Source organism: Thalassophryne amazonica, chromosome 9, assembly GCF_902500255.1.
Source record: "Thalassophryne amazonica chromosome 9, fThaAma1.1, whole genome shotgun sequence".
Lineage (NCBI taxonomy): Eukaryota > Metazoa > Chordata > Actinopteri > Batrachoidiformes > Batrachoididae > Thalassophryne > Thalassophryne amazonica.
The window spans coordinates 18,198,052-18,212,734 of NC_047111.1; the positions used below are offsets into that span (position 1 = coordinate 18,198,052).

At 39.1% G+C, this 14,683-nt stretch overlaps 1 protein-coding gene across 3 annotated transcripts in view; it reads right to left on the reverse strand.

The window, feature by feature from the left end:
- gabra3 (gamma-aminobutyric acid type A receptor subunit alpha3) overlaps window positions 1-14,683 on the reverse strand; it is a 189,686-nt gene that overhangs the window by 38,375 nt on the left and 136,628 nt on the right. For all 3 annotated transcript variants that reach the window (XM_034177713.1, XM_034177712.1, XM_034177711.1), the window contains exons 6-7: window positions 5,621-5,764; window positions 1,382-1,534 (exon numbers count right to left, since the gene is read on the reverse strand). In XM_034177713.1, coding sequence (XP_034033604.1) covers window positions 1,382-1,534; window positions 5,621-5,764 — 297 coding nt within the window. The remainder of the gene's footprint in view (window positions 1-1,381; window positions 1,535-5,620; window positions 5,765-14,683) is intronic.

Below are 14,683 nucleotides of genomic sequence, written 5' to 3' on the forward strand. Positions count from 1 at the left end.
TTGTGTCACTCCAACCACACCTGCTCCTAAATCCCATCATCAAGATTATTCCCTGCAGCATCTGTCCACCAGGTGGCAGTGTTTGCCAGGTCTATGGTATATTACATAAACAAACCAAACTGTTTTTTGGAGATTGATTGGGTGCGTCCAAGTTACCAACGTCTAAGACAGTCACTTCCAAAGTGTGGGCTGCGGCCCTCCTGGTGGGCCATGAAGCTACTGCAGGTAGGCCATGAGAGATCATTATAGGAGATCTAATGCTGTGTGCACAGTTCTGGGTGAGTTCCACCGGCAGAACACACAGTAATTATTCACCAGTTTGCAAAAACTCCACGAGCGTGTTCAAGGCTTCCCATCCTTTGTAAACAGCCATCATGTACTGTACAGACTTTGATATATGTGTCTGTTTTTAGTTCAAGAAAGAAGCATGAAATAAAGTTCAATATGCTCGATCTTTACACTAAACCATATTTCCAATTTTACCTTTTTTAACCTTATTTTTGTTCAATTCTGTCTGGTCTCTGTGTGCAGCCTTCAAGCGCAATCAGTTAATGCCAAGGTTTCAAACTCGCGATCTTGATAAATCATGCTGCGTGTGCAAGCCTTGCCTATTTGCATGTTTCCTCCCACAATTTTGCACGCTCGGGTGGACAAACTCCAAATTACACATTCATGAAGGCAAATGCACTAAATTGACAATATACACTATTTTGCACATTTGACACTCACAATACTCTTTTGCATTGTTAGCAACTCAGCATGCAGGTACATTTGCGATTGCAATGGTGTTTGTGCACCTTTTTTTTACACATATACAAGCTTTTCGTGAATCCGGGACTTAGACTCATAAGAACTCATTTTAGACCTGGAGCAGAATCCATGTCTGGACACTCTGTGAGACACGCCCACACGGTATCATAGAGAAAGGTGTAGCCAAAGGAAGAGGGGTGTGGCCAGTGCCACCTCCTTTACATTTAAAGCAACAGGCACAGAAACAGGTGGAGAACTGATTATTATTATTATTTTTTTTAGGATGCATCATCTTAGTGTCTTTCGATTATATTCATCTCCAAACTTTAATATTTGCTTTTAAAATTATTAGCTCGTTAGAAAAGGCATATAAACGTGTTTGTTACAGTTGACCAAATGGATCATAATACTTTGCTTTATGAGCCGTTATTGCTTCTGGTAATGTTTGATAAATTTTTCAGCTTTATGTCCCAATTCTGCATAAGCATGAGTTATCTAATGACATGACATGCAGCCCCGCCCCCTTACCTCATCATGCAAATGCTTTCCATCATCCCCCAAATAATCAGAGCTGCTCAATTAATCAGTATGTGCATTTAACCAGGAATCAAAAACAGAAGACGGCACTCACCGAACACAGTGCGCGCAGGAACCGATTCTCGGTTCAACCAGAAGGAGACCTGAGACAGTATGACAGTCATGATGCACGGCAGGTACGTTTGAATAACGAAATAGCCAATTTTCCTTTTCAAATGGAAATATGTTGTCATCACTACATATTCTCCTGAGGAAGAGAGAAGAACAGGAAAACAGAAGGGGGGGGAGTACATTGAGGATAATAATTATTCATACAGGTATGAAATATTATCCGTACACTCACATTTATTCAAATTCAAACATTAAAATATGTTTCAAACTTGTGAGATCATCTTCTGCTTCTTAGACAAGTTACTAAACCTCGTAACAACATACACAACTTCCTGTTAGTCTCATATTGACATTACAGTTCTGTGATTTTTGCAAATATTCATACATTTGGAATTTAATTTAAAAATGGGACAATATCTTGCACTCAGGTGTACTTGCACTCAAATGCGTGTGCACGGGCATGTTGGTTTTAAAATGAGGTGTGGTCAGGTGTAGTGTTAGTATGTTACTGTTGTGAGGCAACAGAAAATGACTCGGCATAAATCAAGAAAAACTGGGTCGAACGTCGAGGGCAGAACATTCAGATATACCTGACATAAGTGGGTTCACAACATACATACGCTCTGCTTGTACACACAGCAATCCACCGTAGTGCACTGAACTGCAACAGACCTTAATTTGTAAACAATATTGAAAATTTAATAACATAAAAAATGGAAATGTACATAATACTGATATTTCTGGTTTGTATCATATTTTTTATATAGGTTTTCTTCTTCTCAGGACTCGGAATAGAGATGGCCATTGGACATTCCTGTGATCGGGTGGGTAGAGATGGAGGTACAGGAGGTGTTGCATTAACTAAATACTCAACTGCATCACCTCAGGCAGTGGTGGTGTTGTTGTCTGTCCTCTGTCCTCGTCTTATGTCCTGTCTTTTCATTGTTGTGGTTTCCTTTATTTCATAGTTTCGCATTTCTTGAGTTCCAATTTAGTTTTCAGCCATTTTTACTTGGTTTAGTTCTCAGTCAGTTTTTGATTCCCCTTTAGTTTGGTAATTATTTATGGTTTGTTTTCAGTGCTGCTCACCCCAGGGTTCTTTGTGTTTGTATGTTTCACTCTGTCCCTGTGTGTGTTTGTAGGTGTGATCCTGTCACCTGGTGTTCCTCACAGCTGGCGCTCATCGCAATCCCTATCCCTATCCCAATCATCACTATTTAAGTTTGACACTGTTCTGCCTTCAGTTTGCTGGGTTATTATGGTTCACCTGCATCTGTTTGCAGTATTTAGTTACGCGTTTGATCATCTCCCCTTGTTCTGGTGTTGCTGCCTACTCCTCTCCTTTGTTCTTGATCATTTGGACTGTTCCTCAGTTTTGGACTCTCTGTATCAACTTCAGCTTTGATAAAATAAAGTCTTTACTTTTACTCCTGCTGGTCTCTGTCTGCATTTTCTGTTTCCTCACCAGAAAACCTTTCACTTGAATTCCCCATCTAAACATCAAAGCATCAGGTTTCAGTGCATAAACTCTTAAAGGTAATGACAGACAGAAATCTAATTGTTTTAATTCCTGTTATGCCCAAAACACACCCACAGTTAGGAAACTGAATACAGTCCCTTTGCATCCTGCACCTTACTTTCCACCCAGGTTATGCACAATGTACATAGTAAAGCTGAGTTGAACACACCCCCCTTTAGACCATGCTCTGGACATTGTCGAGATAGGGCCCACATGGTGCTTTGAAATGTTCCAAATTAGAGCGGGAAATATGTCGAGTTTATACACAAAAGTAATTTCATTACCCTTTATTGCATTTCACATTGAAATCTTTCCACAGGGGTGTATGGAATAAGCAATGACATCACAAATTGCATCACTGACTTGAATGGGTTTTAGGGTGCAGTTAAGATTCCTGTGAAAGCTGTTAATGGTCATTAGAGTAGAAATGTTAATGAAAAAAGAGTGTCATGTGGAAAAAAGCGTGAAGTGCTTTTGGCCACAGCTGCTCCTCCATGTGTTTCTGCAGATTACTACAATCAGAGCGATACTGTAAAATACTGACAAAAACTATTTATTGCCACTGAGATGTTTGTTTTCTCCTCTGCCTCCCTCACTGCTTCCTTCAGCTCCGACTTTGTGACTGATGACAGCAAATGGCTCTCAGCCCCTTGAGCGTCGGCTCTCGCTGTCATGTGATGTGACCAAAACAGTGTTTCCACCCCCGTGGCTGTTTTCTGAGCAGATTCTCACCATCGTTGCATTGGCCCCAAACCCTCCTTCACTTGGCCCATTCCGGTTTAAAGTCCTGGTAGATTTTCCACAGCAACCAGAAGGTGAGTTGAGAAGCAGTGCTGTTCATGATGTTCATGCTTATAAGCACAAGAGACACCTTGGAAGCAATTATGGAGTCAAGAGACCCAACACAGATGTCAAGGACTAACTCAGTGGGTGTCTGCCTGGGTGGTTGCCATCCAGCACCCAAGGTGGTTCTATATCATGAAAACATTCAAGGAATCTGAAGGAACTTCAGTGTGTAAAGGGCAAGTGTGGAAGCCTAAGCTATACACATGTGATCGCTGATCCCTCAGATGGCACTGCATCAAGAACAGCCATTCATCAATACCTGATATAACTACATCGACAAGGGATGACTTTCAGAAACCTTTGTCAAACCCTACATGGAGTTACATTCACAAATCCCACTAAAAACATTTATTTTCCTTTTGCTTATGTTTATCTTGTCTAGAAGTGGTATTCCTGTATCTGGGATTTGGAGGCATCTAAGTTGGGCAACAAACAGTGAATGTTAGAGCAAGATATGCTTCCTTCAAGTTGACATTGTTTCCAATTCATTTCAGTTCAATTTATTACATTTATATAGTGCCAAATCAGCCTCCAGGCACTTCACACAAGTAAGGTCTAACCTTACCAACCCCCAGAGCAAACACACAGGTGACAGTGGTAAGGAAAAACTCCCTCTGATGATATTGAGGAAGAAACCTCAAACAGACCAGACTCAGACGGGTGACCCACTGCTTACATGCAGTCTAACAGTTACAAGGATTTTACAAAGTTTAACAAAGTTTTATGAAGTTTGGAAAAAAAAACAAAATATCAGCTGTAGTAATTTCAAGCATGGGATCCCGCCATCAGTCAGCATCCTGCTTTCCACAGACAGGGATGACCATACATTTTTTCAGTAAGACAATGCAAAACCACATTCTGCACACGTTGCAAAGGCATGGCTGCAGAAGCAGAGGGTATGGAAACTTGACTGGCCTGCCTTGCAGTTCTGATGACTTTTGTTGTTTTTACCCCATAAAAGGTCACAGACAGTCCAAACTATATCTTTTTTGGAATCTTTATGATCAGACAAACAATGTGGTATGTGTTTCAATAGGATTGGAGCATTTGTTTTTTAAATTTTGACCCCTTTGTAATTCTTCACTGACTCCTTCCTAGCTATAGCTTCCACCCTGGGATGGCCACTGTACATGTTTGTGTAGGCCATGGTTCACTGAGGCGGGATTGTAAGTGTCGTTTAATCCCCTTAAAACTATCTCCTGGCTCATGGACTATATTTACGTTTTTAATTCACTGTTTTACTCTTTTAAATTATTTGGCAACTGAATAATGACATGAATTATTCTGAATAATTTTCTGCAAACTGTACCAATCAGCAGTGGAATTGTAATGAAAGCGATTTGATTGAGGATGACAGGTGAAAGGTTGGTGCAACAAATCTTCAATCTAATGACTTTATGGACTCGCAGATGTCTCTTTAATTTCACTCTCGATAATGCCGCCAAACAGAATGGAAATAAAAGTTTCCCAGCTCGTGCTTCACATTTTTTTATTTTATTTTTTAAATATGCTGAATTGTCTCCTTAAATTGGTGATAGTCATCAGTTTCTCGGCGGACCAAAATAATATGAGCTGAACTCACATGATGAAAAGTGGGGAAAAGTGCAGACGGTTACATTATGAAAATACATTTTAAACAAAAAAAAAGTTCAGGTATATGCCACATAAAAGCAGAGCAACTTCCTCAAACTTTTATGCAAAGCAACTAAAGAAACAAAAAGAGTCAGGAAACAGGATTGACGCCGTCGTGATGCTGTTTGCAGAACGTGTCACAGCGCCATGAGGACCTGCTTGCCCGACCACAGACTCGTGTCTCCGGGAACAAATGTGTGTTCTGCTTTCTGGACTGAGGGTTACCTGTGCTGGAACTGATGGTTTCTTTGCCAATAACATGTCCCAGTAAATCATACTGGTTGAGCCTGGAGCCGTCTTCGGCCACGGCCACAGAGCGCTCGTCTCCCTGCGTCCACAGATAAATCACCTCTTTATTGGTGTAGGCGTCTGAAGGCAAAAACAACCGCAGGACACACGGCTGAGAAGTCAAAGAATGAGGCAGAGATCACAGAACCGTATGTTTCTGAGTGTCACCTGATCTTTCCTAGTCTGGGAGGCTCTGCGACTTACCGTATTACTCCAGTGCGACTTATATACTGAAAAATATCACACATTCCTTATTAATAATAATAATAATAACAACTGCAATGACTATTTATATCAGACTTTTCCAGGAATCAGAGCACCCAAAAAAATAAACTCAAATACAATAAAATAATAAATGTCAGTAATAATAAAAACCCCAGTGCAACTTATACTACAGTGTGGTTTATACTCTAGTGTAATTTATTGACCAGCGCAATTTATACTCTACTGCAATTTATATTCCAGCACAATTGATCCTCTAGTGCAGTTTATACTCCAGCACAAGTTATACTCTAGTGCAATTTATATTCCAGCGCAATTCATACACTAGTGCAATTTATACTCCAGCGCAATTTATACTCTAGTGCAATTTATTGACCAGCGCAATTGATCCTCTAGTGCAGTTTATACTCCAGCACAAGTTATACTCTAGTGCAATTTATACTCTAGTGCAATTTATATTCCAGTGCAATTTATACTCTAGTGCAATTTATACTCCACCACAAGTTATACTCTAGTGCAATTTATATTCCAGCGCAATTTATACTCTAGTGCGATTTATACTCAGCGCAATTTATACTGTAGTGCAATTTATTGACCAGCGCAATTGATCTTCTAGTGCAGTTTATACTCCAGCACAAGTTATACTCTAGTGCAATTTATACTCTAGTGCAATTTCTATTCCAGCGCAATTTATACTCTAGTGCAATTTATAATCCAGCACAATTTATACTCTAGTGCAATTTATACTCTAGTGCAATTTATATTCCAGTGCAATTTAAACTCTAGTGCAGTTTATACTCTACTGCAATTTATTGACCAGCGCAATTGATCCTCTAGTGCAGTTTATACTCCAGCACAAGTTATACTCTAGTGCAATTTATACTCTAGTGCAATTTCTATTCCAGCGCAATTTATACTCTAGTGCAATTTATAATCCAGCACAATTTATACTCTAGTGCAATTTATACTCCACCACAAGTTATACTCTAGTGCAATTTATATTCCAGTGCAATTTATACTCTAGTGCACTCCAGCGCAATTTACACTCTAGTGCAATTTATTGACCAGTGCAGTTTATCCTCTAGTGCAGTTTATACTCCAGCGCAATTTATATTCTAGTGCAATGAATTGTCCAGCACAGTTTAAACTCTAGTGCAATTTATACTCTACTGCAATTTATTGACCAGCGCAATTGATCCTCTAGTGCAGTTTATACTCCAGCGCAGTTCATACTCTAGTGCAGTTTATACTCTAGTACAATTTATTGTCCAGCACAATTTAAACTCTAGTGCAGTTTATACTCTACTGCAATTTATTGACCAGCGCGATTGATCCTCTAGTGCAGTTTATACTCCAGCACAATTTATAATCTAGTGCAATTTATATTCCAGTGCAATTTAAACTCTAGTGCAGTTTATACTCTACTGCAATTTATTGACCAGTGCAATTGATCCTCTAGTGCAGTTTATACTCCAGCACAAGTTATACTCTAGTGCAATTTATACTCTAGTGCAATTTCTATTCCAGCGCAATTTATACTCTAGTGCAATTTATAATCCAGCACAATTTATACTCTAGTGCAATTTATTCTCCAGCAAATTTATACTCTAGTGCAATTTATATTCTAGTGCAATTTATTCTCCAGCGCAATTTACACTCTAGTGCAATTTATTGACCAGCGCAATTTATCCTCTAGTGCAGTTTATACTCCAGCGCAGTTCATACTCTAGTGCAGTTTATACTCTAGTACAATTTATTGTCCAGCACAATTTAAACTCTAGTGCAGTTTATACTCTACTGCAATTTATTGACCAGCACAATTTATCCTCTAGTGCAGTTTATACTCCAGCACAATTTATACTCTAGTGCAGTTTATACTCTAGTACAATTTATTGTCCAGCACAATTTAAACTCTAGTGCAGTTTATACTCTACTGCAATTTATTGACCAGCGCAATTGATCCTCTAGTGCGGTTTATACTCCAGCGCAATTTATACTCTAGTGCAATTTATACTCTAGTACAATTTATTGTCCAGCACAATTTAAACTCTAGTGCAATTTATTCTCCAGCATAATTTATACTCTAGTGCAATTTATAATTTAGTGCAATTTATTCTCCAGCGCAATTTATACTCTGGTGCAATTTATATTCCAGCGCAATTTATACTGCAGTACAATTTATTCTCCAGCATAATTTATACTCTAGTACAATTTATTGTCCAGCACAATTTAAACTCTAGTGCAATTTATTCTCCAGCATAATTTATACTCTAGTGCAATTTATAATTTAGTGCAATTTATTCTCCAGTGCAATTTATACTCTAGTGCAATTTATATTCCAGTTTGTACTCCAGAAAATATGGTTGTTTTAGTACTCACACAAAAGATGTTTTGCTCCCATTTGTGTCTGTTTGTTTGTTTGTCACCACATCACAAAATATATTCTCTCGAAACTTGGAGGGGCGGAGCTTGGAAGGTGCAAAGCTGGATTTATGGGTGAAGATGCTAAGGGCTATGTCAGCTAGCTATAGCATGGTACGTACAGCATCAATAAGGATGTTCGCATTTAAGAAAACAAAATATAAAAGTAGAACTAATACTGGTCTGGAGCCAAAATGCTTTGCAATATAGAGTCAAACTTTACTCATTTTGGGCCACTAAGAGCAAAAATTATGTTTGAAATCATTCATTGGCTCTAGTTTTTAAGATATTCTACTAAGGGTTAATATTTAATATTTTTCAGATTTTTAAAGTGTTACAAAAAGAGAAGAGGTGAAATATTATGATATAAGCAATCAGAGATTCATGAACTCTATCAACATTCAGTATCATTTACCAACATATACTGTTATACTATCAACAGTATAAATATGGAGATGGAAAAATGTAAAAACCTTAAATATCTTGGAAACAGCAGCCAATGAGCCATTTTTATTGTCGTATTTGAATTCAGCGAAAATCCAAAATAAACAGCAGCAGATAACTTCTAAAAATGTGTATTCCCGTGTAATTAATAGGGTTAGATCAAAAGCCTTGTTTTTTGGGAAACTGTTTAGGGTTAGACTCTTATTCTGAAATCTGCTCATGGCAACATAGTGATGTCCGTGGGAGAAGAGGTTTTGGAATAGGTAGATGCCTATTTGCGATAGTTTCTATACTCTATACTACTAAATATGACCTTTGACCAAAGTGACCATCACTCTAATAATTGACCTTTGGCCGACCTTGTCAGTACATTTCTGCAGGTTCAAAATCTATTTCGTTGATCTTTATGGATTAGAAAATGGTTGGATGAACACTTTAAGGGCAATCCCGGGGTCCCCCTCCATCCACATACTAGGCTTTGGTGGAAACTGGGAATTTTGGGGAGGGGCTTGGACCCTATTCCACTGGTCATTGGGCAAGAAGCAGAGTACACCCTGGACAGGCTGCCAGTCTGTCACAAGGCCACACGTAGACAAACTCTTTATAGTCACCAGTTCATCTAACCCACATGTCATGGACGGAACCCACACAAACATGGGGAGAAGATGCAAACTCCACACAGAAAGGGCAAGGTCAGTTTTGAACCCAGGACCTTCTCGCTAACCACTTAAAAATGAACCACTGCATTAAAGAAGAAGTAAATCCTGCACAGGTCCAATGGGCTGGTGTGTATCCATAGATACTGTGGAGTGACATGGGTCAGGGTCTATGACGCCCCCTGGAGGGGGCGCCAGGGTGGAATACTTGTTCAGCATTCATCATTAATGACTTAAAAAAAAACAAGAACTGAGTTTGAATTGATTTCTCTACTTCATCATTAAAAGCCCAAAATGACCCTGACATTCAAACCCATGATGGGTGTATGTAAACGTCTGAACACAATGCTACAGTCGCCTTAATGAAGATTATTTGGGCTGAGCAGACAAATGTCTTAACTGTTGGATGTTGATGCAGTTGTGTACCAGTGCTGAGTAGATTTTGGGACGTTGTGCATTAATCTCCTGCTCTAAAACAACAGCAGCAGAGATGAACGTGTGAATGGATTGTTACAGTGATCAATGTGGTGACTAACACATTCATTCTTGGGCTGGGAGATTAATGTGTTAATGTTCACACACAAAAATGAACCAATTCGTCACAGATTTTCCTGTAATGAATTATGATTAACTGCACCTAAAAGTGCAATGTAATTTTTTTTTTAATTCACACATTGAATCAGCAGATTAATGTCGAATCAACACAATCAGCATTTAAAATAATGGAAATGAAACGATTAACTGTCAGATACAGTGACAGAGTTACTTCAGCTTCTCCATATTTTGTCACTCAGGATCGCCACAGCAGATGTGAGACGGAGGTGCATGTTGATTTTGGCACCGCTGCCCTGGGCATCCCCCCCCCCCCCCCACACTCTTTGTTTAAAATACATAATTTTTATTTTAAACACTGGGAATCTGGGAATTCTGCAGCAGCATCCATCAATCAGGCTTGGTTTATGCAAAACCTTTTCCATGTTTGATCACAAATTTGGTCACTGGCTCATGGCGGGGAGCGGGGGTGGGGGGTGTCAACTAGAATGCCTACATAGAGTGGCAACAACTAGTAATTCCAGGTCACGGTGGCAGTCAAGTCCTCTAACTCTTCCTAGGGGATCCCAAGATGTTCCTAATCCAACTGGGAAAGATTATAATCTCTCACATCTTTCCTGGGTGTTGTCCAGGGTCTCCTCCCAGTTGGACATGCCTGGAAGACCTTCTGACAGAGGCGACCGGGGGCATCCTCACCAGATGAAGCAGTGGCTCTACTCAGTGGATAGTTGAGCTTCTCACCCGGTCCCATAGGACCATAGCAGCATAGATCAACTGGTAAATCGAGAGTCTCGCCTTCTGCCTCAGCTCATTTGAGAACCCTAATTTGAGTAAAATGGAGGATCGTACATTCTTCTTAAAACAGGAGAAGGCAAGTGAGTATGGATCCCCATCGCCAAAGAAGGGAAACAATCTTGTGACTGGTGATGGCATAATGCAATCTGCAACCTGACCAGTAGTGGACACTACCTCCTCCACACATCACTTTAGTAAATATAAAACTAAACACAAATGCAAATTTAAAAACTTATCAACCTTATTGCTTCACTGCTTCACCTCAGGGAGCCCTGGTGGCTGCTCTCTGCTATGACACAGATCAAAATAACTCACCAGAAATCCGCTAACCTGAGTCTGCATTTTAAACAGTAGAGCGTCAGGAACCTGGTGCACTCCAGCTCTTCAATTAACACGTTAATTAAGCAACATTTTAATTTGGTCCCAGATTACGCTCAGACTGCACAGCCTTAGAACTGCAAAAATTAGTTGGACACGCCCCAAATGCACCCTCGCCATCTGCCTTGGACTGTGCAACATAGATGATGACGATAGGGCCCTTTTGGTTTTAAAGATCACACCTTTGTGTTGAAGGTGTGCGCTCAACGAGTACTGCTGTAGTTTGGCAGCGGTTGGAAATGTTCTAAAAAACAAAACAGCAGAGAAACAAACAAAAGCAGCAGAAAACATAAAGCTCATGGTCAGCAGGAATGACAGAGTGCTTTTGGCAGCTTACTCTTGTATGATAAACTGCATGAATTGCAAAATGGATGGATGGAAAATGATTCCCGAGAGGGAACCTCCGCTTCCAGCTCCGAGTACAGCATTAGCAATTTGCATTGTGCGACGTGGTCATGGACCTGGATTTTAATCATGTGATGGATGATTTTTACCCAGAAACTGCTGAGAAAAAACAAACAAACAAAGAAACAAAAAGCCGTGGTTTATAGTAAAAAGCGCTCTGCATGCTGCTCTGTGATTATGGCTGATGTGATAAATAGTGTAATAGTTTTTTTAGCCTCGATGATCAATGGCACACTGATCAATACACGGCAGCGTTTGTTGTTTATTGTTTGGAGATCCAGCGTGTGATCTGGTCACAGCTGCTAATTTAGTCTGGACAGACGTGTGAGATGGATTGTTTGTGATGGAAAACACAATGTGATGTGATTTTTCACACAGACTCTCTTTTTTTCCCTGCAGCTGATGAACATTTTGTCACATTTACACTCAGTGAATATCCTGCTCCTGATGTCAGTGCTGGGGAAGGTTTTTTACATTTATTTTTAATTAAATTTAATAGAGTTTTCTTTTTTGTGTGTGGAAATAACAAGAAAGGGTCATCTTCAAGGCTCCTAACCTGGGCTGACCACACTAGAACAACAACAACAAAAAAAAATACATAATAAATAAAATAAAATAAAACAAAACAGCTGGCTGCTGCAGCTGCCAGAATAATTCTGTAAAAAAATACAGTACCAATATGTAAATACCTTTGCAGAACCATCTGTAAATTTTACAAAGCTTTTGCAAATTACAAACAAATTTACATTTTAAACCAGTAAATCCAGCGTTATCTTATTAGACTAAATTAACATTGTCATGCTGCTTTTAAACTGCTTATTTCTGGTGAATTTAAATGCAGTTGTAATTAATCCAATGAGATTTTGTTGTGCTGCTCCCATTTTGCTCAGGGCCACCACATGAAAATTCAGTAATATATGTCTTCTATAATATATTCCAATACTAACATAGAACTCTACTAGTGTATACTTAGGTATATCTAAATATCTAAAAAAAAGAAAGTAGAATAGAGTAGAGTAGAGCCACTTAGGTGCCTGGTCTTGAGAACCAGGGATGGTAGGTTGAAAAGCTTTTTTATCCCATGGGAACTCTCCCTACCCATGTAAGTGGCTCAGGAATATGGACAGTGTGTATATAAGTGATATTTACACAATAATGGTAATAAACAACATATTCCCATGAGATAAAAAAGCTTTTCAACTTACCATCCCTGGTTCTCAAGACCAGGCACCTAAGTGGCTCTACTCTACTCTATTCTACTTTCTTTTTTCTTTTTAGATATTTAGATATACCTTAGTATACACACTTGTACAGTTCTCCCTTAGAATTGGAATGTATTACAGAAGACATACTTTACTGAATTTTCATATACAAGAAATACAGTTACTACATAATGGTACAGGAATAAGCTTCTAAAACCTAAATATTCATACAGGAGAAGATTGTAGTATATGTATACCTAGTCTGTAGACTAGTAGTAAAGTTAAATTATAGCTAGTAGGCTAAGCTATAAATATGGTTATTTTATTATAGAAACAGAAGCTGTGATGTAATATGTTTTAGGTATGTATCTAAAGTTCACCCTGCTAGCTTACTATAGGAAGACAAAATCCATACTCTATATGCTTTCTAATGGAAACCCCAAACACAGATACTATATGTTGATATCTATTAAAGAACCCATAAACTTAAGTATCATTAAAAATCTACACCATGTAAAATAAAAATGTAAATCACAAAAATAAGATAACTACAGCTAGATGAGCTACCATTAAATTAGCCGTTAATAAGCCAGTGTGGACATGTGGACCTGGTTTTTCAAACAGAGCTCCAGCTGTGTGAGGAGAACGCGGCTCGAGCGGCCTTAAACCTGAGACCTTTCCTTTGGGAGCTGAGCACTAGAGGTGGGCGATACTGGGAATTTTACCAAGTAAATACAGGCCCAGTATTGCTGATATCGATACCAATACCGATACTTTTTCATATTTAAGCTTTATAGAACCAAAGGATCCAAAAGACCTAGGATAGAATTTCACCAAACATTGTACGTGACAACAAAATACTTTATTATCACAATCAACATTTTTGTTTAAAAAATATCACTCAACACAACTTAAAACAAAATCTCCTGACAAACCACAATACAAGGGTGCACTGCACCGTGTTGTGTGACACAGCGCAGCGCTGCTCTTACAGACAGAGAGTAGACTTTGATGAATCTGCGTGCGCAGCAGTCAGTGTGTGCGGGAGAGAAAAAAGCTTGAGTATCGATCTTTTTACACAACGATCGTTCAATATCAATACCAACGTTGGTATTGATATTATCGATATTAGGATCGATCTGCCCACCTTTACTGAGCATGTTTACTGGCACCGTTTACACCACAGTGCTGTCAGAGAACACCAACTATTCTGAAAATACAACGACTTGTACACCCTACAGTGCTATACTGACATATTGTCACTGTATTTCTATAAATTATGTTAATGTTCCTTAAGAGGAATTTCATATTTTTTGCCATGAGCTTTGTGGCTCCAGTGGATGCTGACTGCAGCATGTGCAGCTTTGTGTTTCTTATGTCGGACTGGACAGGAAACTAATTTGTTGCTGCACAAGTCTGGAAATTCTGACACGTATGTTTAGCAGTGTGTTACTGCGCAGGGCGGTGTGGGCAAAGTCCAACAAATGTAATGTGGGTGGTGCACAAAGCATTCCTCCGCACACGTCTGTCTCAACGCACCACATGCAACAACTGAGGATGTTCACAAAATATGTTTCATTGCAATAATGTGTGCACAACTTTAAGGAGCAGATTAATTTATTTTTTAATTTGTTTGTTTTTAAGGATGTGGGGCCTCAGTATCGATGTCATATTCTGCTGACAGCATGTACAATATCACCCGTTTAATATTTGCTCCTTTTATTAAGATTGGCGAAAGAGGAGAGATTCAACCTTTTATGCACGTTAATGGAATTATATCATTAAACTCTGTGAGCACAGATTTACTTATGTCAACAATAAACTGACTGAAAAAATACTGTTAGTCGGGTAGAGCATCATATTTCTAGTGGTGTTAAATTTTGCAAGTGTGCTTGATTTTGCAGGACAGAAGAGCTTTGCAGACG